The sequence below is a fragment of the Heteronotia binoei genome, chromosome 15 (assembly GCF_032191835.1).
Source record: "Heteronotia binoei isolate CCM8104 ecotype False Entrance Well chromosome 15, APGP_CSIRO_Hbin_v1, whole genome shotgun sequence".
In the NCBI taxonomy this organism is placed as follows: Eukaryota; Metazoa; Chordata; class Lepidosauria; order Squamata; family Gekkonidae; genus Heteronotia; species Heteronotia binoei.
In genome coordinates, this window is record NC_083237.1 from 28,394,783 (window position 1) to 28,421,175 (window position 26,393).

The following is a 26,393-nucleotide window of genomic DNA, read 5'->3' on the forward strand; positions in this document are numbered from 1 at the left end:
CCGCGCGCAGAACCCGGCGGCGGTGGCGGAGGCCGGGGAAGCGTCGGAGAGGCCGGCACTGGTCGCTGGAGGGCCTCCAGCGACCAGCCTCTCCGACGCTTCCCTGGCCTTCGCCACCGCCGCAGGGCCCCGCGCGCAGGCCTCCAGTGCAGGCGGAGGCCGGGGAGGCGTCGGAGAGGCCGGCACTGGTCGCTGGAGGCCCTCCAGCAACCAGCGCCGGCCTCTCTGACGCCCTCCCCGGCCTCTCCGATGCCTCCCCGGCCTCTCCGCTGCCGCCGCCGCCCTGGAAGCAGGTAAGCTGCCCTGGCAGGGAGGGAGGAAGCCGAAAGCGGGGGGGGGGGGGCGGCTGGCGGGAGGGGGCGGCCTTCCTTCCTTCCTTCCCTCCCTCCTTCCTTCCTTTCTTCCTTCCCTCCCTCCCTCCTCCCTTCCTTCCTTCCTTCCTTCCCTCCTTCCCTCCCTCCCTCCTCCCTTTCTTCCTTTCCTCCTTCCTTCCCTCCCTCCCTCCTTCCTTTCTTCCTTCCCTCCTTCCCTCCCTCCTCCTCCCTTCCTTCCTTCCCTCCCTCCTTCCTCCCTCCTTCCTTCCTTTCTTCCTTCCCTCCCTCCCACCTCCCTTCCTTCCTTCTTCCTTCCTTCCCTCCCTCCCTCCCTCCTCCCTTCCTTTCTTCCTTCCCTCCTTCCCTCCCTCCTCCCTTTCTTCCTTTCCTCCTTCCTTCCCTCCCTCCCTCCTCCCTTTCTTCCTTCCCTCCCTCCCTCCCTCCCTCCCTCCTTCCTTCCTTTCTTCCTTCCTTCCCTCCTTCCCTCCCTCCCTCCTCCCTTCCTTCCCTCCCTCCTTCCTCCCTCCCTCCTTCCTTCCCTCCTTCCCTCCCTCCCTCCTCCCTTCCTTCCCTCCCTCCCTCCTTCCTCCCTCCGGCCACCCCTGGAGTAGACAATACTGACTTTGGTGGGCCCAAGCACTGATTCAGTGTAAGGGAGCTTTGTGTTTGTGACTGGACTAGACAATACTGACTTTGGTGGACCCAAGCACTGATTCAGTGTAAGGGAGCTTTGTGTTTGTGTCTTCTAGTGCAATTTTGTTCTCAGATCCTGTATTTACTTCATCAGTATATGGGATAAGGCACTTTCTCAACTGTGCTGCATAATGCAGCCTATTTATTTTGTCCTGTTTGCTCTGTTGGCTCTATCTGCGCCACCTTCATCACTTTCGGGGTGTGGATCCCCCAGTGGGGTGGTCTCGCGACTCCCTCCGCCGGCTGTTTCTGATAGCCCTGCGCCCCCTCTTTCATTTGATATGTGTCCCGTGCGGGTGCCACCCTCCCGCCGGGAGATGCCGCAAAATGAGCCCCCTTGAGGCTTATGGCGGCAGGGCTCGGGGGAAGTGAGCCAAACTGCTGTTCTTTTGAGGGGTTATAGAGTGTTTCAAGCCCGTCCCTGTGGCATCGGTCCCATCGTTGTGGGGCCCAGGGGGCCGGCGCAGTGGCACGCTGAAGCAGCCTGTCGGTCACTTCCGGGTTCCTGTCCTGCATCTCGACCTGTGTTATTAGTGACAGGCTGCTTCGGCGTGCCGCTGCGCCGCCCCCCTGGGTCCCACAACGATGGGACCGATGCCACAGGGACGGGCTCGAAACACTCTATAACCCCTCAAAAGAACAGCAGTCTAGCTCGCTTCCCCCGAGCCCTGCCGCCATAAGCCTCAAGGGGGCTCAAATGAAAGAGGGGGCGCAGGGCTATCAGAAACAGCCGGCGGAGGGAGTCGGGAGACCACCCCACTGGGGGATCCACACCCCGAAAGTGATGAAGGTGGCGCAGATAGAGCCAACAGAGCAAACAGGACAAAATAAATAGGCTGCATTATGCAGCACAGTCTCACTGGAATCTGACTGGCTTCTCAGCGTGGAACCCGTTCTCTCTAGTCTTCTCACTTTGAAAAAAGTAAAAAAAGAGTTTTATTTAACTTTATTTCCCCCTTTCCCTCTCTATAAATAATCTTGGTGTTTCCGGAGGTGATATTTGGGGGATTTTTGGGGACGTCACAGGAAGTGCTGTGAAGTCACTTCCTGTTTCCGGCAGTGGCATTTGGGGGAAATGATGTCATTTGGGGGAAATGATGTCACAGGAAGTGACGTCACTTCCTGCTTCCGGCAGGCGGCGCGGGGGAAATGATGTCACAGGAAGTGATGTCACTTCCTGTTTCCGGCAGGTGGCGTGGGGGGGGAATAATGTCACAGGAAGTGATGTCACTTCCTGTTCCCGGCGGTGGCATGACATCACCGGAAGTGGCGTCATCGGAAGTGACGTCACTTCCTGTTTCCGGCTTCGCGCGCGCCCCTACCTTCCCCCCTCCAAAGGTGTCCCTGGCTGGCCTTCAGACATTATGGCCACCCTAGCAGTAACAGACTGGATTTATTGGAACCTGGCCAGGGTTGACCAAATTGCTACTTTATCTGTGGCTGTTTCTGTTCTTTGTAAAGAACATATGGCCCAAGTTAATGCCTGGCCCCTGTGTTTAATCTACTCAGATTCCAACCCTTAAACTGTTAATTGTTTTAAATGAATGATCTATGCTGAGATTTTATGTAGGTTAGTATTTTTTTAAGTGTTTCCATTCTGTTTCTGAATGGCCTGTCTAGCAGCCACTCTCCAGATGGGGCCTGAGTGGAATTACACCTGACATCCAGATGACAGAGATCAGTTTCCCTAGAGAAAATGGTTACTTTGGAGGGTGGATTCTGTGGCATTATGCCCTGCTAAGCACCTTCCCCAGAATCCAGCCCCCAAATTCTCCAGGACTCTCCAACCCAGAGTTGGCAACTATAATGGCCTGTGGTGGGCCATTATAAAAACTGAACTAGTAGCAGAGTATCTTTGAGCATGAACAGAACACAGTCTCCTCATCATTAAGCAATCACAGCTCAAATTTGCACCAGGAGCAGGATTTCTAGTAAGAGGATGAGGTGATTTTATTGTTTTATTGTTGCTGATGTTGTTGTTGTTGTCATTATTATTTTAATTGTTCTCCCATCCCAGCTCACGCCAGGCTCTGGGCAATTTACAACATATGGAAACATACAAAGTAATATAATATAAACTAAAAACAGCAAATAAGTTAGTTAAAATTATAAGACACAGGTGGCACCCCATAAGTTTTTCTATATCCTGGACTCCCAGGGGAGGGGGTGGGAAGACTTACAAAGTGTCTGGGGGGAGAATGGAAAAGGAAGGTACCAGCTGCAAACTGTTGCTGCCCTCAATTAAAAACCTAGGGTTGCCAGGTCTTACCTGGCTGTCAGCAGGGGAAGCCTCTCTCTCATGCTCAAAGATGGTGTCATAGAGTTTTTGCTCAAATGCTAGAGCGTCCCATGTGTGATGTGCCCAGCACAATGATGTCACTTCCAGGTGATGTCATCGCACCTGGCATGTTGGGCATTAATAGAGCTTTTAGGGGGTGGGGAACCCCATGCCGGCCAGCTCTGTGCTGGTGGGTTGGAAACCCCAAACTGGGAAACCCCGAGAGGCTGGGAACCCTATAAAAGCCTGGTGGGATATCGCTGCCTTACAGGCCCTTTGAAGCTCTTGTTACTCTGGAAAGGTAGCAAATGTCACCCCCATCTTTAAAAAGGGTTCCAGAGGAGATCCAGGGAATTACAGGCCAGTCAGTCTGACTTCAATACCGGGAAAGTTGGTAGAAACCATTATCAAGGGCAGAATGAGTAGGCACATTGATGAACACGGGTTATTGAGGAAGACTCAGCATGGGTTCTGTAAGGGAAGATCTTGCCTCACTAACCTGTTACATTTCTTTGAGAGGGTAAACAAACTTGTGGACAAAGGAGACCCGATAGATGTTGTTTACCTTGACTTCCAGAAAGCTTTTGATAAAGTTCCTCATCAAAGGCTCCTTAGAAAGCTTGAGAGTCATGGAGTAAAAGGACAGGTCCTCTTGTGGATCAAAAACTGGCTGAGTAATAGGAAGCAGAGAGTGAGTATAAATGGGCAGTCTTCGCAGTGGAGGACGGTAAGCAGTGGGGTGCTGCAGGGCTCGGTACTGGGTCCCATGCTCTTTAACTTGTTCATAAATGATTTAGAGTTGGGAGTGAGCAGTGAAGTGGCCAAATTTGCGGATGACACTAAATTGTTCAGGGTGGTGAGAACCAGAGAGGATTGTGAGGAACTCCAAAGGGATCTGTTGAGGCTGGGTGAGTGGGCGTCAACGTGGCAGATGCGGTTCAATGTGGCCAAGTGCAAAGTAATGCACATTGGGGCCAAGAATCCCAGCTACAAATACAAGTTGATGGGGTGTGAACTGGCAGAGACTGACCAAGAGAGAGATCTTGGGGTCGTGGTAGATAATTCACTGAAAATGTCAAGGCAGTGTGCGTTTGCAATAAAAAAGGCCAACGCCATGCTGGGAATTATTAGGAAGGGAATTGAAAACAAATCAGCCAGTATCATAATGCCCCTGTATAAATCGATGGTGCGGTCTCATTTGGAGTACTGTGTGCAGTTCTGGTCGCCGCACCTCAAAAAGGATATTATAGCATTGGAGAAAGTTCAGAAAAGGGCAACTAGAATGATTAAAGGGCTGGAACACCTTCCTTATGAAGAAAGGTTGAAACGCTTAGGGCTCTTTAGCTTGGAGAAACGTCGACTGAGGGGTGACCTGATAGAGGTTTACAAGATAATGCATGGGATGGAGAAAGTAGAGAAAGAAGTACTTTTCTCCCTTTCTCACAATACGAGAACTCGTGGGCATTCGATGAAATTGCTGAGCAGACAGGTTAAAACGGATAAAAGGAAGTACTTCTTCACCCAAAGGGTGATTAACATGTGGAATTCACTGCCACAGGAGGTGGTGGCGGCCACAAGCATGGCCACCTTCAAGAGGGGGTTAGATAAAAATATGGAGCAGAGGTCCATCAGTGGCTATTAGCCACAGTGTGTATGTGTGTGTATATATATATATATATTTATATATATATATATTTGGCCGCTGTGTGACACAGAATGTTGGACTGGATGGGCCATTGGCCTGATCTAACATGGCTTCTCTTATGTTCTTATGTTCTTAATTAATTACTGGTCATGATTCCTACCACCAGTGTCCTCTTCTTCTGCCTGCTGTTCCTCAGGACTTGTCTGTCTGTTTTGTCCTGCCTTCACAGATTTCTCTGATGAGGTGGAGCTTGAAGAAGCCATCTTGGAAGAAACCCAGCCTATTTGCAAGCAGGAATTAGAACCCAAAAAAGGCTGGCAGGCCAAGCAGAGAGAAGGTGAGGCTGGGGAGCACCTCATTTGCTAGGCAATCAGCATCTCTGTTAGTTTCTCCATCTCAAGGCTACTGTCAGGTAACTGACCCCAGTCAGCCAGGTTTTCTTCTTTGTCCTGGATGAAGGATGAATTTCTCATTTGGGTACCAAAGTGACTGAAGTTGGATATAGTGCTTCAGAAACTGCCTCCCCTGTAAAGCATCCCCACAGAGTAACAGTTCTTCACTATATTGAAATAAGAGCCAAAGGAGATAGCAAGGGAGCTGTTAACAGATATCCAGTGTGGCTCTTTAAAGTTTAAAAGGAGTTGTGGGGGAAAGGGTTAATTCAAATTGGGGCTGGGGGTGTGGGCAACTAACCCTTCTCTCCCCAGCAACATTTTCCTAATAGGCACACCAAAAAGCTGTTTGCTCCGTGTGGAGAATGCAGGCACCCATTCCTGGGACAGCAGGCCTAGTCTGACTTGGGGGACCCTTATAGCTGGTTTTTAAAATATCCATTGCATCTCTTTTAGCCTTGAGTGGGGAAATATGTTTGATCCAGACTAAATATCATACATGAGGAATAAAACTTTCCTGCCTCCCACTATAGTCCACTGGTTGCTATGAAATGTTACTCTCGGGTAGGGTTGTCAGTCTCCAGGCAATGGCTGGAGATTTCCTGGGATTACAACTGATCTCCAGGTAAAAAAAATCAGTTCACCTAAAGAAAATGGCCACTTTGGAAAGTGGATCCTAGGACATTATACCCCATTGACATCCCTCACCAAACCCTATTCTCCTCAGGTTCCACCTCTAAAATCTCCAGTATTTTCTAACCTGGAGCGGACAACCCTTTGGTGAAATGGAGATCTTGAGGAATGAAATAAGAGGGAATTTGGAGAAGGAAAGGGGAATTAATTGTCAAATTAATATGGATCTGGCCCCCAAAACTGTATGTTTTCTCAAAAACTACCCACATCTCATAAGCTTTTGGTTTGAAACTCTAGGCATGTGATTTGGACCTTAAAGGAAATGACTTCTAGGGCGCCCAGTCTGGATTGGGATCCCAAGTGCTGAGAGGGCACTCATCCAGACAAATTACTTATCTGTAGTACCACACAGATGCATCAGTCCCAAGTTGTTTGGCTCGTGCTGTGCTGCCGTGAGCAGTCATCTCTCTAAGCTGTGGAAGTCTTGTGAGCAAAAATTCTAGTTTGTGAGCTACTGTCTTTAGTTATTAGCTACTGCATAAATTAGTTTGCTCTGGGGTGCTTTTTATTTTCTGAACTAAGACTAAAACGAGTAAGCCAGAAGCTAAAAAACTGTGAGCGCTCATACTAACTCAGCTTAGAGGGATCACTGGCTGTGATCAAACTGGCTTCGTGCATGTGCGAAAGCAAAAGATATTAGGATTTCCTATAGGCAAGGGCATGTGTATTCTGGGCTTCTGCAGTCATATCTTCTGTTGTGAAGGGGGGGCAAGTTTCTAGTCCTTATGAGCAGATGAGGTTTAAAATGTTTGGGCAAAGTCTAATGCCATTAGAGGAACCAAAGAGGTTCCTAAATCCTTCTCATGACCAGGCAGAAACAACAAAGAACATGCAAAATAAGCAAATGTGGTTGGTTTGCCTAATTGATCCAATGTACAGAATTTGGCTGTTGGAGACACAGATATAGATATATGCATCCTATGCAACTCTGAACTTTAACCCTGGCATACACGATCGGTCACCTTTTATCATCTGCAGGGCGATCCAATGTCCAGAGGCGTGAGCAGTCTTCCAGATCTAAGAAGGAAGTCTTATCCCCAAGCCGCGATGTACCATCTGTTATCATGGATATGACGGGTGAGAGTCTGGGGTGTAGATAATGAGGGTTCTCATGCACTGTGCATCTCTATGGCAGTGGTCCCCAACCCTTTTGGCACCAGGGACCAGTTTTGAAGACAATTTTTCAATGGACCCGGGGGGGAGGTATGATACAATTGTGCACTTTATTTCTATTATTACATTGTAATATATAATGAAATAATTATACAACTCACAAGGAGTTGTTCTGTAGAAAAATAGGTGATGGAGCTCATTAGCATAACGCATTAGCATATACCACCACCACCCCGCCAAAACAACCTGATGCAAGAAAGGAGAGCCCCAGGTGAGCAAGGCCTGTTTGGACTGGCTAGAGATCCAGCCAGCCCAAGCAGGCCTCACTTGCCTTGGGCTCTCCTGAGCCACCCGCTCCCCCCAGTCAAGCCACCCACCACCCAAAATCACACAAGAAGTGGAGAAAGGGTGACACGGGCTTCTCCAGGGGTTAATGAGGGCTGCTGGGGGTGTGGCAAAGCCCCTGGTGGCTGGCTGGCTGCCCGCTCTCTTAATCCAGGGATTGTTATGCAGCTGCACCTACTATTCAATGGAGAAGGTAGGTCGATGGGGAAGAGGAGGGGGAACCCTTAGAAAGGTTCAGGAGCTGCGCTCCTGTGAGCTCCTGCTGAATCTGAGGCCTGCAACTCACAATCCAGTTGCTAACAGACCATGGACGGGTACTGGGACATGGCCTGGGGGTTGGGGACCCCTGCTCTATGGATTAGTTTTTAATGGGGCATTTTTTGGTAGGAAAAACCCAGCAGGAATTTATTTGCATATAAGGCCACACCCCCAGATGTCATTGTTTCGCATAGGGCTTTTTGTAGAAGCCCAGCAGGAACTCATTTGCATACCAGGCCACACCCCTGACACCAGACCAGCCAGAACTGCATTCCTGTGCATTCCTGCTCAAAAAAAGCCCTGGTTTTTAGTGTCGGACTGTGACCTAATCTATGCTCTGCCTGCTCAGTGGATACCTTGGGCCACTCACAGTCTCTCACAACCTGTTACACGTACCTTATAACAGCATATCAGTATAAAACTGCCCATTTTAAAAAAATTGAAAAAGTCTCAGTGGCCCTGGAGAGCGGTAATGTCTGCTGCTGGTGGATTAGGGCAGGGAAACTAGGGGGTCAGCCGCCATGTGGAAGCCCCATTCTGTGCTGTGTCAGCTGCCATTCCAGCAATGGGGAGACTACGCAAGCCTGGTCCTGCGGGGGAATCACCCAGAAGTGACCGTTTCTGTGCCTCATCCCATTTAGATTCCAAGGACAGCCTCCAGCAAGAAGGCCCAGAATCTGCAGAATCCGAGGATGCTCATAGCAAACTGTATAACACCTGCTCTCTCCAAAGTAACTCTGAAAGCGAGGAAGAGTCATCCCCGGAGCTGACTGTACCACCCTCGCCTATGAAGAAGCCCCGTGACAGGATGCTTGTACAAAGAGGTAAACGGCCTTTCCATTCAAATGAACTATCAGCCAATCCACTCTCCAGATGGCTGCGTTTGGTTCAGTGCATTCTGGGAATCTGGCCAAGAACAGTGAAGTACCGGAGAGACACTCTTCTGATGAGAGAGAGAGGGAGGAAGGCAGATTGCAGGGAAAAGACAGGTCAAACATGCCGGGAAGGGTTCTTGTTCTCGTTGGTCCAGATATTTCTTTTGTTAGCACAGCGCACAAAGCTTTAACACAGAGGTGCTTGTATTGAATCTGAACAGAGCATGTGGTTGCAAAGTTATAAAGTTACACAGAGCCACTGTTTCAAGTTGGTACAAAATAATATCTAGTTTTTTCTAGGAAAACATGTCTGATAGTGCTGGATAAGAGACAGAGAAAGATCCTATGCTGTCTACCTGGCAGATGGGGATGAATGAAGAGAGAAGCATCCTGCAGCCTCATTTGGTGTGGGGGGAAGAAGGAAGAGAGAGAGAGATAGAAACAGGAAGGTAGTTGCTTTTCCCTAGGAGTGTTCATTTGCACTTCAAAGGGAGATTGTAACATTAGAGTGAACAGGAAGGAGCTTATTGTCTGCCTGCCTTCCCCAGGCTACTCTGTGGTCACTTGCTTCTGGAATAGGGCTGCCAAGTTCCCGGGCCGGGCTGGGGTTCCCCTGCCCCGGAGGTTCTCAACTTGCCAGCCCACATTGGGCCAGCGCTGGGGATCCTCCCCCAATGTCGCCGGCGCAATGACATCACTCACAGTGATGTCATTGTGCTGGAGACATCGCGCACTGGCCACTCTAGGAGCTTCTGGGGAAACTCTATGGTTTTCCCAGACACTCTAGCAATTTGGGAGTGAAAATTCTATGGTACAATAGGTACAAACAATCCCCTGCCGGAGGCTGCGGTGGACTTGGCAACCCTATTCTGGAGGTCTGAGGTACCGGGACATTGCACAAGGTACTTCCAACAAAACAAACCAGGTCCAAAATGCCTTGTCTCCCTCTTGCTGCCACCATGACCTTGGGGCCGCCTGTGCCATGAAGTGGCCTTGCTTTTCTGGAATGCTTTATTTGAGAAATCAAGCTCCTCCTACAGTTGTGGTTTCTCACCAAAATACATGTAGAAAAAACATGGTGAAATCTGTCAGTCTGAAGCTATTGGATCTTCTTGTTTGGCAGGGGTGGCTCAGCATATTTTGGTGGCTGGTGTCCACACCACCACATCCTTTCAGTCTTGGAGCCTGGTGGCAGTGGCAAAATGGACTTGCCTGTTACTGTATGTTCATGAGAGCCAGTTTGGTGTAGTGTTAAGTGTGCGGACTCATATTTGGGAGAACCGGGTTTGATTCCTGACTTCTCCACTTACACCTGCTGGAATGGCCTTGAGTTATCCATAGCTTTCACAGGAGTTGTCCTTGAAAGGGCAGCTGCTGTAAGAGCCCTCTAAGCCCCACCCATTTCACAGGGTGCCTGTTGTGGGGGGAGAAGATATAAGAGATTGTATGCCAGTCTGATTCAGAGAGAATGGCAGGGTATAAATCTGCAGTCTTATTCTTCATGTTTTTAATTGGCCATGGGATTGGTTAAGATCCAGTGATCCATGCAACTGTCACCTCAAGACTGGATTACTGTAATGCCCTCTACATGGGGCTGCCTTTGTGCCGAACCCGGAAGCTGCAGCTGGTGCACAACACAGCGGCTAGGCTATTGTTAGGGCTCCCGAAGTGGGAGCACATACAGCCAGGGTTGCGCGGGCTGCACTGGCTGCCGGTTGCATACCGGGTTAGGTACAAAGTGCTGGTTATTACCTTTAAAGCCCTATATGGTCGAGGACCTGCCTACCTGAGGGACTGTCTCTCTCCATATGTTCCCCAGAGAGCACTGAGGTCAGTGGGAAAGAACCAGCTGAACATCCCTGGGCCAAGGGAGGCCAAATTGAAGAACACAAGGGAATGGGCCTTCTCTATCGCAGCTCCACACCTGTGGAATCAACTTCCGGATGAAGTGTGGGCACTGCGGAGTCTTGAGCAATTCCGCAGGGCCTGCAAGACTACTCTTTTTAAGATGGCCTTTGCTGAATGCTGAGTTAATGATAGATTCGCTGCTCTTGTATTCTGCCATCAATTTATTAAAAACCTGAAATTTAGCACCATAAATGTTAATTTTAATTGGAATGTTGATTTAAACGATGGTTTTATAATGTATTTATTGAATTATATGATTTTATTGTATTGTATTGAACTAATATGTTGTGAGCCACCCTGAGCCTGCTTCAGCAGGGAGGGCGGGATATAAATAAAAAGTATTATTATAAGACTAGTTATCAATTTCTTTAAATATAAAAATAAAGCCAAACAGGGGCTCATGGCTTGATAGGCTTAGCAAGATCACCTGGATATCCCAGGCTAACTAGATCTCATCAGATCTTGGAAGCTAAGCAGGGCCAACCTGGCAAGTATTTGGATGTGAAACCTTCAAGGAATACCAGAACCGGAGGTAGGGGCAGGATTTATTCAGCCACTTCTCTGAATATCCTCTATGTCCACAGTAGGGGTCAGTCACCAGAAGTCACCACCATGACTTCCAGGGTGCACACACACACACACACACACACAAATACAAAAAAAAATAGATAGGCTAGTAGAATCTTGTGGACCTGGTCAAAAGAAGTAGAAGCCACTGGGCAGAAGAGGGCATGGATGCTCAGCCATGTCCACCCAACCCTTACTCACCCACCCTCCCACCTCTTCCCAGGGTCTCTCACCAATGGAACGAGGAGCGTGAGTGAGGACGATGAAGATGAAGCGGAGGATGCCGATTTCCAGGAGGATCAGGACGACATGCTGAGCAGGGTCATGTACACCCGTGAGGAGATCGGTGTGTCTAGTGTAAGAGGCTAAAAAAATCACACCGGCATGGGTGGCTGCATATGGGTGTTCCCTTGGGGATATTTTTGGATGGCAAGGTGAGCTCTGCCTCTCCCAACTCTGGTTCTGTGAAGACGTACATATGGCCTCTCACTCTAGCATGGATTCCCTCCCCTGTGCCTCAGGTGGACTGTTGGCTTCACTATCCCTTTTTCTTCAGCCACCTGTACATTCAGATGGGCCCTTATGTCTGAAGAAGAGATACATCAGTCCAGGCCAGGGCCAGTCCCAGGTTTTGGTGGGCCATGGACCGAAAGTGCCTCCCTCCTCTCCTCTTCTTGCAACCAGAGCTTTTTTTGTAGCAGAAACTCATTTGCATATTAGGCCACACACCCCTGATGTAGCCAATCCTGAAGCTTACAGTAGGCACTGGAATAAGAGCCCTGTAAACTCATGGAGAAGATCCTGGATGCTGGGAAAGACAGGAGGCAAAAGAAGAAGGGGATGGCAAAAGATGAGATGGCTGGACAGCATTACTGATGTAACTAACACAAAATTGAGCAGACTTCAGAGGATGGTGGAAGACTGGAGGGCCTGACGTGACTTGGTCCATGGGGCTGCAAAGAGTCGGACTCAACTGTGCAACTGAACAAACTTTTGGAGGATTGGCTACATCAGAGGGGGTGTGGCCTAATATGCAAAGGAGTTCCTGCTACAAAAAGAGCCCTGCTTGAACTTATCCTCCCCCTTGCTCACGCCTCTCTGCCCACCTGTCTGTGTTCTCCTTCCCCACTACCCACCTGTCCACCTGTCCCCCATCTCTGTGCTTATTTTCTTATCCTCAGAGTGCTGCTCTCACACCCTTTCCTGACTTTACTGGGCAGATTATGCAGCTGGAAGGGTGGGAGGATTTACAGCAAGCAGCTGGGGAGTTGAACAGCTGTGGAGGGCAGTAGCAGGCCTCCTTGGAAGGCCTGGGTCTCAGCAGCAGCAGCCTCAGCTCAGGGTATGCTGACACTGGCTCCACATCAGTCACCGCAGGGAATGATCTTTCCGGAGAGAGGTTCCATCCTCATTCCCTCACGGCCCACCCGTCTTGTGTTCTTACTCAACAGACTCCAAGTGGGGAATCAAGCATCCCGCTGTCCCTCAAGGTGGACGACATCGAGGCGTTTGTTCTCCAGCCTTGCCCTCAGGGGAGCACAGTCCAGTGTCGCATCACACGGGACCGGAAGGGGATGGACAAGGGCATCTTTCCTTTCTATTACCTGCACCTCGAGATGGAAAATGGAAAGAAGGTATCCCCCGATGGGAAATAATTCACAGTGAACTGGTTTTTGCAGCTGGAGTCAATTATTTCCGTTTCCTTATTTGAGCTTGTATCCTGCCCCATCCCAGACATTCAGGCCAGGTCATCTGTTGTTTAAAACTATTAAGAGGCTCCCCTCAATCTCTGCCATCCAGCTACTGTTTTTGAAATGGGCTTAGGCTGGAATTCTGGTGAACCTTCAGGTGTGCCGACGATTGAACTTGGTACTTAGGGATGCCAGCCTCCAGGAGGGACCTGGACATCCCCCAGAATTACAGCTCATCTCCAGATTACAGAGATCAGTTCCCCTGGAGAAAATGGATGCTTTGGAGGGTGGGCTCTCTGGCGTTGTATCCCACTGAAGTCTTTGTCCTCCTCAGGCTCCATTCCTAAGCCTCCAGGAGTTTCCCAAACTGGGTCTGGCAACCCTTCCCACCCCCCTCCCAAGACCAGATCTACATGTTTTTTGAGGGGGGGCAAAATTAAAAAATGGTGCCCCCTTATGGGCCATTCTATCTTATGGTCCCATAGAATACAATGGGCTCCATACCAATTTGCCCCCCGCTCCGTCGGTGCCCAGGGGAAGCACCCCCTCTGCCCCCCCTAGATCCAGCCCTGCCCTCCCTCCCCATTTTCTGCCGGTGGCCAGGGAGGACAGGGCAACCTTCTTTTTCAGCATCTAACCCATGTACTATACAGCTGAGGGCTAAGTAAGCTGTGATTTGGGTGGAAAGAGGAGAACCGATCCACATGTTTTTTTACATGTGTGTCCATCTCTACATGTCTAAAGTGAAGAGGTGTCTTTTTAAAAAACACAAAATAAAGTGCTTGGTCAAGGGGAGCTGAACTCTGCTCCTCCGGCATGTTATTTATCTATTATTAGGTTTGCTCTCTGCATAGCAAGCTCAGGGCAGGTTACAACAGAATAGAACAAAAAAATAATACAATATATATATGACAATCATTAACACTTGTATAATGTCAGACAGGAAAGGAAAGGTCCCCTGTGCAAGCACCAGTCGTTTCTGACTCTGGGGTGACGTTGCTACCACCAGGGATTGAACTCAGGTCATGAGCAGAGCTTAGGACTGCAGTACTGCAGCTTTAACACTCTGCACCACGGGGCTCTCTAACATCAGTCAACAACACCATTAGATGGCAATCCATAGCTCAGGTTAGCAGTCTCTCTGGAAGGCTCTATAAATGTGCGCCCACTGATGGTAATTTTTTTAAAGAACTGGGTAGCCAGTGGGCCAGAATAGTATAAAGGAGGGCAGGGGAGGCCAATGCAGATGGAATTCCACCTCCTATCAACCATAGGCCTGGTGGAACATCTCTGTTTTACAAGCCGTATGGAACTGTATGAGGTCCGCAGAGCCCTGATCTCAATCATGAGAGTGTTATCCACCAGGCCGATGCCAGGGCTGTCTTATCATGACATCCTCCATTGCTATCAGCACTTTTGGTTCAGAGTGGCTTTGATACCGGAAGGATGGGGATTGTCATTATGAGGTACGGTATGGAAGGGAGGCAAGTTTTGGCTCCCCTCACCTCTTCACTTAATATATGGGGGATGTTTATGGGGGACCTGTATATAAATGAATACATATGAATCCTTCCTATCATATCTAGTTTGGCTTAGAGCTGCAACTGCTCCTGTGTTCTAGAAATTTAGATGGGGCTCTCTCTGGCCTGGATAAATAATTGGCACTTCTTAAGAGGACATTCTTCTTGTCCCAATTAAATGGTGGCAGCAGTTCGTTGGACAGGGAAGTGTCTCAATCAGAATGTTCAATCTCTTACAGATAAATTACTCAAAGAAGTGGGAGAAAGTTTGAGTCCAGTGGCACCTTAAAGACCAACAGAATTTAATTCTGGGTATAGGCTTTTGTGTACAAAGTTTAATTCTTATACCCAGAATTAAACTTTGTTGGTCTTTAAGGTGCCACTGGACTTGAACTTTGTTCTATTGCTTCAGACCAACACAGCTACCCACCTGAATCAAGGACATAGTGCAATCCATACCAGTTCTATATTCGTGTCATAGTTTGGTAATCCACTCCAGGGCTTCTTTGGCTAATTCCATGTTTATTCTGGATGGAAAAGATTGCTCAGATAAGAAATTCTTGTTAGCATTAGAGGGACTGGCAAAAATTGGCAGGTGAGATAAGCATCAGATGGGGAATGCTGCCAGTCAGGAAGAGATTCTGGTCATGAATCTGCCTCGCTGACATCTGGGCATTCTTCTTCAGCGTTTCCTCATGTCTGGACGGAAGAGGAAAAAGAGCAAGACTTCCAATTATCTCATTTCTCTGGATCCCATCGATCTGTCACGGGGTGGGGAGAGTTTCATTGGAAAAGTCAGGTGCGTCTGTTTTCTTCCTTAGTTGTATCTTAGCCTCATTCCTCTCAGAGGAGGGTAACACAACACAGGTCACATGGCTCCTTAACAGCCTCTGCTACAGCCTAGGTGCCATCTTGGATCTAATAGGAAGTGGGGGGAGCCACACACGAACAACAAGTGGGGCAGAGCTTTTTTTGAGCAGGAACACAGTTCCGGCTGGCTTGGCATTGGGGGTGTGTGGCCTAATATGCGGAGTTACTCAGAACTCTGCAGCTCTACCTATCCAAAACCAAATTTTCACACACTGCAGGAAATGATTCTTAAGCCTCGGTAATGTTCACAGCATTCTTCCTGGAGAGTTATGAAACCAGATTTCTCCTCAACCACATAAGACGGTTCTTTATTTTTTACGTTTCAAGTTTGAGCCCGCTTCGGTGGGGTAGGGCGGGATATAAATCAAATGAAATAAATAAGTAGTATTTTTTTTTTTATATGGGCAAAGGCTATTGCAATCAATCATGTAGAGCAGGGGTTCCCAATGTGGTCCATGTAGAGCAAGGGGTTCCCAATGAACAGGGCGAGTGGGTCTTTTGCCTAGAGACTTCTGATTGGCTATATTGCTTCAGCCACCAAAGCACATGGATTTTCACTGTGTGACTGGAGGAGTTATTTTGCAGCTGGCTCTACCTCCTGTGGCAGCCATTTTGTGGCAGAATTCCAGAAGTGCCCACAGGCTCAAAATGGATGGGAATCCCTGACACAGAGTGATTTTTTAAACATTTTTGTTAACATTTAAATCCTGGCTATTACCTGGGAATCTTAGCCTCAGAGTCATATTGGACGTGATATAAGGGAATCTGTCAACAGTCTTTAAAAGTGGAAATAGTAGGTAGGGGGGCTTTGTTCAGAACTGGGCCATGGCAAGCAGTGTGGAGCAGGGTGTAATCTCCGGCACCCTTTTGCCAGTTCCATTCATCACCCCAGAACTATTTTTTGCCTCTCAGGAGAACATACAGGAATCATATAGGTTTATGGATATTTCTTCCTACATGGCACATAGCCACTAGGTTAGAGATTGAGATCAAATCTAATTTTGCCCCAGGAATGTTGCAGTCATATTCAGCATTCTTTGCAGCAATTTAAAACCCCACATGGTTGGGAGATCCACAGTTCTGTCCTTAACAGACTTATGCCCTTCTAAATCCATTTAAGACTGAGTTCTAAAGAGGGTAATTCCATTTAGGATTGCATTGCTGGTTATGTATTAATTTCAAGGGACCCGAAGTGGCTCCCAACCCTGAAAATGGACTGTACGCATAAACCAGTGTATGAAACAGCAGCCTACATCTTGAGTAGGCTGAGTTTGAATGCTGGCTCCTCTGAAGACTTGGGCTGCAAAACCACAAGCTAACGAGCTTCCCTTCTCTACTATTAGCATTTTAAAGAAAAACATCATTTTAAAGGTCATGTTTATTTGCCTTTAAAAGCTAATAGCAGGGCAGGGGTGGAAGCTGAAGTAGCAAATGCCTTGCCCCTGTCTTGCACAGCCAAACTGAGGCTGCAGAAGACCAAAAAGAAGAATTTTAGTCTCTCTGTTTCAGCCCTGAAGGGAGTACTTGGATTTTTTTGTTAGCAATCTCTAGCTCTTTCAGAGAACTACATTTCCCAGGGTCCTTTGGGTTGGGGTTGCCAGTTCCTCTGGTGGAGGTGGGGGTCCCTCACCACCAGCCCCCCTCCCCCCAGTCACTGATCAGTTGGCTGGCAGGAGTGGGGGGACTTACCAGGATAGAGAGGAAAGTCAAGGCAACATTCCTGCTTGCACACACAGGAAGTGAGATTATCACACCAGTGACATCCACATGATGCTCTGAGATTTGGGCAAAAACTCTATGATAAAAATCATTTTTACCATAGAGTTCTTGCCCAAATACAAGAGCGTGACTGAGATGTCACAGCTTGATGCGTGCCAGAAGTGACATCCCCATATCACCTGGGCCTTTCTCCCTGTCCTGATAAGTCGCCTCCCCTGCAGTTGCTGGGAGGGCAACCCTACTTTGGGTTGGGAGCCATGTCCATAAAAGGTTAGGTTCTGCATTATTTTCAGATTCCTTGGCTTTAGTTTGCTTTTTTTTAATCACCACCATCTTTTGGGGATTATTGGGTGACTTTTTTGGAGAATCAAATTAAGGAAAATAAAATATGAATTTTGAAACACGCAAGCATAATTTCCCACCACTCCTGTTTCTAGATCTAATGTGCTGGGAACCAAATTTACTGTGTTTGACAGTGGAATTAGCCCAGAGAAGAAACCTTTCGTTCCAGAATCAGCTGAGCTGCGGCAAGAGCTGGTCGCCATTTGCTATGTGAGTTTCACTCAAATGAGGATATTGCCAGGGCAGGGTGCAAGGGCTTTGTGTCACACGTACAATGCCTCCCAGGCACACACCTAGCAGGGAGAAGCAGCAGTAGCCACCCCCACCACCAGCTGCTGCTGCCTTTGCATCCTCAGACCACCCCAGGGAGCTCTATTGGCTCCAGTGTGAAACTTACACGTCGCCACATAAGTAACCTGTGCCAGGAAGCAACATCCCGGGATGCCCTGTTGTTGGCCCTCCAGAGGAACTGGTTGGCCGCTGTTTGTGACAGCACACTGGACTAAATAGACCACTGGTCTCATCCAGCAGGGCTCTTCTTAGGTTCTTAAGAGGAAATTGGAGGAGACAAGAAAGTGTTTAAATCAAAATGCTGGCTTCTGTCTGCATCATCTCACCTGTCCTCTCAGATCTCAGAACGGTGACTGGCTCAAGGGCTTTCCGTGAGCTCTGTGGCTGAGTGAGGATTTGAATCCACATCTCTCCAGTCTTAGTCTGACACTCTGCCCAGCACACCACATTAGTACACCTGCATTTAAAAAGCCTAACAATTACCCACATGGTCACCACCAGGGACAGAAAGCTGTTTTGCAGAATGGCATGTAAATCAACAATCATGGGTAGCAACTTAACAACATCTGTGGAACAAGATGCAGAGTTTAACACATTTCTTCCACATCTCCTAGGAAACAAATGTCTTGGGCTTCAGGGGTCCACGGAAAATGACAGTGATCATCCCTGGCATGAACTTGGACAATGAGAGGATTTGTATTCGGCCTAAAAATGTGAGTGGGTCATTGCTGTTGGTGCACTTCTGGGGGCAAAAACAATTTGGTGTAGTGGTTAAGTGTGTGGACTCTAATCTGGGAGAACCGGGTTTTGATTCCCCACTCCTCCACATGCACCTGCTGGGTGACCTTGGGTCAGTCAAAGTTCTCAAAAGAGCTGTTCTCTCAAGAACAATTCTCTCTCAGCTCCACTTACCTCACAGGGTGTCTGTTGTGGGGAGAGGCGGGGGAAAGAGATTATAAACTGCTCTGAGATTCCAAGTGAAGGTTGAAGTATAAATCCAGTCTCTTCTCTTCTTGATGCGTACGTTTGTGAGCACAGGAACATGAGACCTTACTGATTCGGTACCAGAACCGGAACATGCAGAACCTGATCAAACTCCACAACAAGATGCCAGCTTGGAATGAGGAGACCCAGTCATACGTCCTCAACTTCCATGGACGTGTCACTCAGGCCTCTGTCAAGAACTTCCAGATCATCTCGGATGATGACCGTGAGTGGCGGGCAAGTTACAAGGACACCATTTCCAGGGGGAGGCTTATGGCCTGGTGGCCTGGTCCTCACCAGGTTTATTTGGAAATAAGCTCTATTGCTTACTGGTTAAGCAACCCAGGCAAACTGTGGAAGGGACCCTAAAATCAGGCAAAAGACAGATGCCCTTGTTTTTCTTTTGTATGCTCAAAGAGGGCACCTCTAAATGATGAAAGCACATGGAGGAAAAAGTTTAAACCCCATTCCTCATACCCTGGCCTTGATTTGAATCAGGATTGAGCACACCAGAAATTTACCTTTAAAAGACACCGGGGGATGCTGAGATGTCCATCTTGTCAGGTTTGCTCCCATACAATAAGACAAGAGGCCTTTGGATAGATAGTTGCTCTAGATGGATCAAGGGTTTGGTGCAGACCGCACTAGTGATGTAGGGTATTTGCTGCATCGTCATGCAAAAAATTGCTTAATGTAGACACAGCCATGTGAAGACCCTCATTATGGCCAACTGCCTCAGCTCACCTTCTGTATGTGTAAAGATGGCTAGGTAGGAGGGCAGAATTTGAAGCAGACAGCTAGGAAGAGAGGGATACATGTCTGTGTGAGAGGAAAATGCTAGTCATGTTTCTGAGGAAGCCTTAGTTGGAGGCGTAGGCAGAGGGACAGAGTTTGCTGTCTGAATGCTGCCCTTCATCTCATTTGTCTGTTTCTTCCCCAACCCACAGCCCAGTACATTGTGCTGCAGTTTGGCCGTGTGGCACCTGATGTGTTCACCATGGACTACCGCTACCCGCTCTGTGCGCTTCAGGCCTTTGCCATCTGTCTGTCCAGCTTTGATGGGAAACTTGCTTGCGAGTAGAGGCCCAACCTAATTTCTGAGCACCAACCCCCCCATGGTGGCTTTGCTACAGCTTGTTTCCCGCTGTCTCGTAAATCTGAGCATCATCTGTTTGGTTTTCAGTATCACTCACCTTCAACTTCTGACTTTCTCATACTTTCCGGGCAGGGGAGACACCATGATCTTTTGTCAAGATGGACCTCTGTGCAACCTATTACCTCAAGACAGTCTTCCTCTTGTTCTCTCCCATTTGACAAGAACTTTCGTATCAAGTTCTCCCAGGTTATTGTAACCCCCTGACTTTCCCTTGTCATTTGCTTTGGCAACCAGATTTCTGGTTTGTGCAACTCTGTAGCTGAACATCATCACTTTGATTCAGGCTTCGTAGGCCTCAACTCAGTTCCTCAAAAAAAAATGATCTCGATGACAACCCATCTATGCAGGAAACAGACTGCCTTGTCAAGTGTAGAGCACAGCTCTGTTACTGAAGAAACAGCACAGTTTGCCAGCTTCATGTATTCATAACAAGAGAAGGAGTAGCCATGCTGAAGGGGAATGGCAGCCATTTTGATATGATGAACTGAAGCCACATCACCCACCTTCCCTGCTGTATAAAACTGGGTAATATATTGGAAATAAAATTTACCCAGAGATTAAACAGGTCTGATCTGGATCTTGGCAGCAGTTTGGATCTACTCCAGCCAGTTTTTTATAGCACCAGCTATTCATCCAGGGATCCCTTAGCACATCTCAGGTTCTCCTCACAGCCCAAGTCTCTGGTTGATAACATAGCCGATCTTCCACATCAGATGGTGGAGTGTGGTTTTCAGAATATTATCCAGCAGAACCTGAATGGGACAAAGGGTTTCTAGATCCCAGGGCACCTTTAACAAAGTTGCTAACAATTCAGAGACTAGGGCCCTGATCCAGCGAAAGTTGGTCAACTTATTTATTTATTTATTTTAGTAGACTTGTATTCCATCCTTTCCCATAGGTGGGCTCAGGGCAGATTAATCTTGCGCAGAGTTAATCCAGTTTAAGCACCAACCCTGTCTGTCCAGTTGAAAGTAATGGGATTTCAGTGAGCCATAGCTAACTTGTACTTGCTTACCAAAAGAGGGCCTTGGTCATTTTCATGAAGGTTTCAAAGTGCAGGAGCAGGGTCATGCATTTATCATTAATTTAAAATATTTTAATTCAATATGTATACCTGGCTTTTTTCTCCAATGGAGACCCAAAGCAGCCTGCAACATTGTTCACTTCCCTTAGCGTTGCCAATCCCCAGGTGGGAAAACCAGAGAACCATAGTGAAGGTTAATAGCAATCAAAAAATAACTGTGGAAAATCATGAAAACAATAAATACAATTTCTAATACTTTTAACAGAATTCAAAAAGCAGCAGCCAAAACAATTTCATGGAAAATTTAGTAATTCGACAAAACACTAATCTCTACAACATCTATAAGATCATATTCGTAACAATACAATTAATAGCACTACTCATAAATTACAGTAAACCATTCATTAAAGTCCTAAACTATGCATGGAGATGAGTGCTGTGAGGCTGTTACCTGGGCAAGTTGATGAGTGGGAGATGCCTCTTCGATAAAAGACTGGGTCAGAAACGGTGATATATGCGCGTCGTGGTCAGAGGTTATCCACACTCCCACTGATTTGTTTTTCCAAGAACTGAAGCCTTGATTGTGGCTGGATTAAAATTCTTACTGAGACATCTATCAACGTTTAAGATCAATATTGGTCACAGGACTGTTGGAGCGCACTAGCACTTTAATCCCCCACGAGAGGAGCGGCAGGATCGTCTTTCTAAATCGTTGAAAGTCTTCTGAAGCAACGAGGTACTTTAGGACTTTAATGAAGGGTTTACTGTAATTTAAGAGTGATGCTATTAATTGTATTGTCATGAATATGATCTTATAGATGCTGTAGAGATTAGTGTTTTGTAGAATTACTAAATTTTCCATGAAATTGTTTTGGCTGCTGCTTTTTAAAATTCTGTTTAAAGTATTAGAAATTGTATTTATTGCTTTTCATGATTTTCCAGTTATTTTTTTATTGCTATTAATCCCCAGTGGGGGCAGGGGACCCCCTGGTTTGGAGGCCCTCCCCCTGCTTCAAGGTCATCAGAAGGAGGGGAGGGAAATTTCTGCTGGGCACTCCGTTATTCCCTATGGAGACAAATTCCCATGGGGTATAATAGAGAATTGTTCCAGGGGTATCTGGGGCTGGGAGGGGCTATCTTTTGAGGTAGAGGCATCAAGTTTTCAACATAGCATCTGGTATCTCTCCTCAAAATACCCTCCAAGTTTCAAAAAGATTGGACCAGGGGGTCCAATTCAATAAGCCCCAAAAGAAGGTGCCCCTATCTTTATTTCCAGTGGAGGGAAGGCATTTAAAAGGTGTGCGGTCCCTTTAAATGTGATGGCCAGAACTCCCTTTGGAGTTCAATTATGCTTGTCACAACCTTGTTCCTGGCTTCACCCCCCAAAGTCTCCTGGCTGCACCCCCAAAGTCCCCAGATATTTCTAGAATTGGACCTGGCAACCCTAGCCTCTCTCCATTTTTTCCTTGCAACAACCGCCCTGTGAGGTAGGGGAGGCTGAAAGTGAGTGACTGTCCAGAGGCCACCCAGGGAGCTCCAGTAGCAAAGCTGAAGCTAGTTAAATCCAGTGGCCCACAAAAAAATAATTTGCTTAAAGGAAAAAACATTACAATTAACACCTACACACATACAGCCAGAATTTTATTATTTATATATGGAGACTCAAACCAGGTTGCAGGATATATAATCAGGGCAATCAGTCAGCATAAAAACAACCAATGAACAATGCAGTTAGGACTGGGGTGAGACAACTGGAGAACAGGGTAAATAACAAACTATCAAAGGCAGGAATAAACTGTGCCAGGAGCAAAACAGCAAGATCGCTATCAAAGGAGGCAGAGACCAGACCCTGCTTCCCCTGAGAGTACCACTTCATCCTTATGCCTGAATACCACCAGAGAAGTGATGAAGCGGGGTCTCCCTGTGGAGGAAGTTCCACAGTTTTGGTGCCACTGTTGAAAAGGCCATATGCAACATGTCTACCCAATCAGGGTTTCCAACCTCCAGGTGATGTACTACTACATCTGATTTCTTGGTGAAAAAGAAAAGTTGACCTGGAGAAATGGCTGCTTTGGGAGGTGGACTCTGTGGCTTTATACACCACTGAAGTCCCTCCTCTCCCCCAAACGTCACCTTCCTCAGGCTACAGCCCCAAAATCTCTGGGTATTTCCTAACCTTTACTACCTTACTACTACCTTACTTATTTACTATCCACCAAACTTCTGACAAGGAGGGGAAGGTACATGAATAAGGGCCTCAGGGGAACATATAACATACAGGAAGGTTCGTACGGGGAAGAAGTGGACCTTTTAAAATGTCCTGGACCTAGAAGCAGTGGTTAATTTGGACCTGTAAACAAACCGACTGCCATTGAGAGAAATATAAAAATGGCCTCTTAGGTCCGATCTGATTACTCCCTTCTGCTCAGTGGGAAGTCTTCCACCACCAGGAAAAGGATCTTCACAGAAGACGGGGGAGTCTCTAGATCCACTCAGTGTGATTAAGGTTCCAAGCTTGCCCCAGCTGACAACCTGGCTTGTTTGGTTTAGTTTATTTGATTTTTTTAGCCCTCCCTCCTGCAAGAAGGCTAAAGGCTGGTAAACAACAATAACCATAAAACAATGAAAACAATAAATATAGATTAACAAAACAATATCAGATGGCATCTGAAACAGTAAAACCATTTAATATAACCCAAGAGGGTTTTGTATCAGGTGCAACAGAGGATGTTGAAAACAAAATGAGCAGGCAAGGAAGAACACAGGATGTGGGAGTGGGGGAGAGAGTAGATGGTTACCACTGCCTCAATCAGGTCTGGTGAAACAGCTGTTTTACAGGCCCTGCAGAATTGATTTAAGTCCCACAGGGACCAGATCTCACTTGGGACAGCATTCCACCAGGCTGGTGCCAAAGTCTCTTTGAAGCTAAGCAGATACCTTTGAGGCCAGGGATTGTCAGATTTTTTTTATCTCGTTTTAAATGAAGATTTTGATCTGCTGAGCATAGAGCTCTCTGGGGGACTTACCAGGAGAGATGGTCCCTTAGATAATGTTGATCCCAGATTGTGTAGGACTTTAAAGGTCAAAAAACAGTACCTTGACCTTGATCCAGTACTCCATCTGGAGCCACTGTAGCTGGCAGAGCACTGGTGTAATATAGGCTCTTAATGATGTTCCAGCAAGGACACAAGCCACTGCATTCTGAACCAGGTGGAGTTTCTGGGTCAGTCTCAAGGGTAGCCCTGTGTAGAGCAAATTACAGTACTCTAGCCTGGAGGTGTCATATTCTGAACCAGCTGTAGTTACAAAGACTCTTTAACAGACCACCCTATGTCAGTCCACAGCAAGGTTACTCCAGTAGTGGAGCAAAGCGGCCTCACCCCCAAAAAAACTTTATGTTGAGTTCTCATTTCACCTCGTGGTCACTTGTATCTCAACACTGGCTGCCCCATTTCCTTGTAATTTTTACTTACATCCTGCCTGCTGACCTAGAAAGTGGTTTATGACATCCGTTTAAAATGGTTAAACAACAGCATGGGTAAAAGAAGCTACAAATGGGGGCGGAAAAGGAAGACCACTTGTGGTTGCCTATACACACACAGGCAGAACACAAATACAAGCAGCTGCCTTATACTGAACCAGACCATCAGTCCATCAAGGTCAGTATTGTCTACTCAGACTGGTAGCAGCTTTCCAGGTTTCAGGCTGAGGTCTTTCGCATCACCTCCTACTTGATCCTTTTAACTGGAGATGCCAGGGATTGAACCTGGGACCTTCTGCATGCCAAGCAAATGCTCTACCACTGAGCCAAACAAACAAACAGCAGAGCAGTGGGCTCTTCATTTATCAAATTCCACAGTCCCCTGAAACAAGCCTGTAGTCAAATTATAGGAAGACAGAGTAAGGTGGATCTCTTTAGGAAGGGAGTGTCACAACCTCAGTGTAACAAAGGCCCTATCCAATGCAGCCAATGACCTGCCAGACCTCCAAGAGTGAAGGAACATTCAGCAGGGGCAAATGTGTATAGTTTTGCAAGGAAGGGTTATGGGTAGGGTTACCAACCTCCAGGGTATCTGGGTTGCTCCCTCACAGGGTGATAACCCTGATCAGCTTTTATTGCCATTGCAAAAGCAGAGGCATTCACAGTGGCAGCTGTCCTTCATGGTATCTCCTTGTGTCATTCAGTCTCCCCACTCCCATGGTCAATCTGGTGAGAGACTGGGGCTTCAGTACTTTAAGAGAGGGGTTTTTTTTAATCAGCTGAGGCACAGGCTTCTCAATATTCCAAGGAGAAGGGTAAATCTAGGGAAGGATTGGGGGGAAACGTAGAAAGACGCCAGGGTAGCAAGCCACCGAGATCCTTTCTGCGTTGGCATTCCTGGCATGGGGCAATCAGGAGGAGAAGCAAGTATGCAAACAAATTCCCATTGGTGCTGATGTGCATATCTCACCAACTCCTTCCAGGGCTGGGGAAGCTAGCTAGGGGTGGCAGGTGGCAACATCTCTTGGCAGCTGGGGCTGTATTTTAACAGGGCAGATTCTATGGTACAGAAACGGAAGATAGAAACACTCCCCAGGTACCACCCCCTCAAAATCTATAGGAATTTCCCATCCCAGAACTGGCAACCATAGCATACAGACATTGTCCTCAAAGCATCCCCCCACGTTCCTCATTTCTGCTTCCTCCTCAGTGGAGGTGGAGGTACCAGCTCCAGGTTGGAAAATACCTGGAGATTTGGGAGGGTGGAACCTGTGGAGGGTGAAGTTTGGGGAGAGGCGGATTTTCAATGGGGCATAATGCCATAGAGTCCATTCTCCAAAGCAGCCATTTTCTTCAGGGGAACTGATCTCCATTCCCCTGGGGATCTCCAGCTACTACCTGGAGCCTGGCAACCCTACTCTGCACTCTGCCATGGGAAAACAGCCCAAGACTGCTTTTAGGTTCTTTCTGTGAGGTTTGTAAAAAAAAATTATTATTCATAAGGGTGTTATACACTTTCATTTACATAGTGGGCCTTGCCTAAAAACTACCCTCTAGTGGGAGGTGCTTCCAACAGAGGGGTGAGGGGTTGCCTGGCAACAGGGCAGGAGGAGGGGAATACATATGAAGCTGCCATATGTGGAATCAGACCCTTGGTCCACCCAGGACAGTCAGTATTGTCCGCTCAGACTGGCACAGGCTCTCCAGTTTTTTACATCAACCACTGACTGCTGGGGCGGGGAGAGGGGTGGTATTGAACCTTGCAACCTTCTGCATGCAAAGCAGAGGCTCTTCCACTGAGCCACAGTCCCTCACCAAACTCCAAGAGGAAGAAGCAGCCAGAGGAAGAAACTGAGGCTTTCCCCCTCCTGATGGTGTAGAGAATTTCTACAGAAGTTCCTGGGAAAAACAGACTGTGGAGACAGGGAAAAGTTGGCAGAGGAGTGACCATCTTCTGGAGTGAGTGTGGCATCTCAGTGACTATGAGGAAAAGTGGATCAGGGGGTGGGAAGGATGACAACTGTGAGATAAAGTGACTAGAGGACTCTTTTTTCCCCCTAAGTTTGGCATTTTATTCATACTGTTTCTTAAACTTCCCTGCCTGACTTGCTGTTTTCCCTCATCTTTCAATAAACGTATCTTGTTTAGAGGTGTTCAGGTTTGAATGGGGCATCTACAATCCTCTGACCATTAACCTGGCCCTTTTAAAGATAGATACTTTCCTAGCCATACCT

The 26,393-nt window shown here is 47.5% G+C and overlaps 1 protein-coding gene across 1 annotated transcript in view; it reads left to right on the plus strand.

Moving 5' to 3' along the window:
* The window catches only part of TULP2 (TUB like protein 2), a 33,785-nt gene extending 13,586 nt beyond the window's left edge, over positions 1-20,199 (plus strand). Inside the window, exons 7-16 of the mRNA XM_060255677.1 lie at positions 5,160-5,267; positions 6,994-7,092; positions 8,373-8,555; positions 11,305-11,438; positions 12,533-12,715; positions 14,979-15,091; positions 17,319-17,433; positions 18,129-18,227; positions 18,553-18,724; positions 19,446-20,199. Of these exons, the coding sequence (XP_060111660.1) occupies positions 5,160-5,267; positions 6,994-7,092; positions 8,373-8,555; positions 11,305-11,438; positions 12,533-12,715; positions 14,979-15,091; positions 17,319-17,433; positions 18,129-18,227; positions 18,553-18,724; positions 19,446-19,579 (1,340 nt within the window). The 3' untranslated portion in view covers positions 19,580-20,199. The remainder of the gene's footprint in view (positions 1-5,159; positions 5,268-6,993; positions 7,093-8,372; positions 8,556-11,304; positions 11,439-12,532; positions 12,716-14,978; positions 15,092-17,318; positions 17,434-18,128; positions 18,228-18,552; positions 18,725-19,445) is intronic.
* The last annotated feature ends 6,194 nt before the right edge of the window (positions 20,200-26,393 follow it).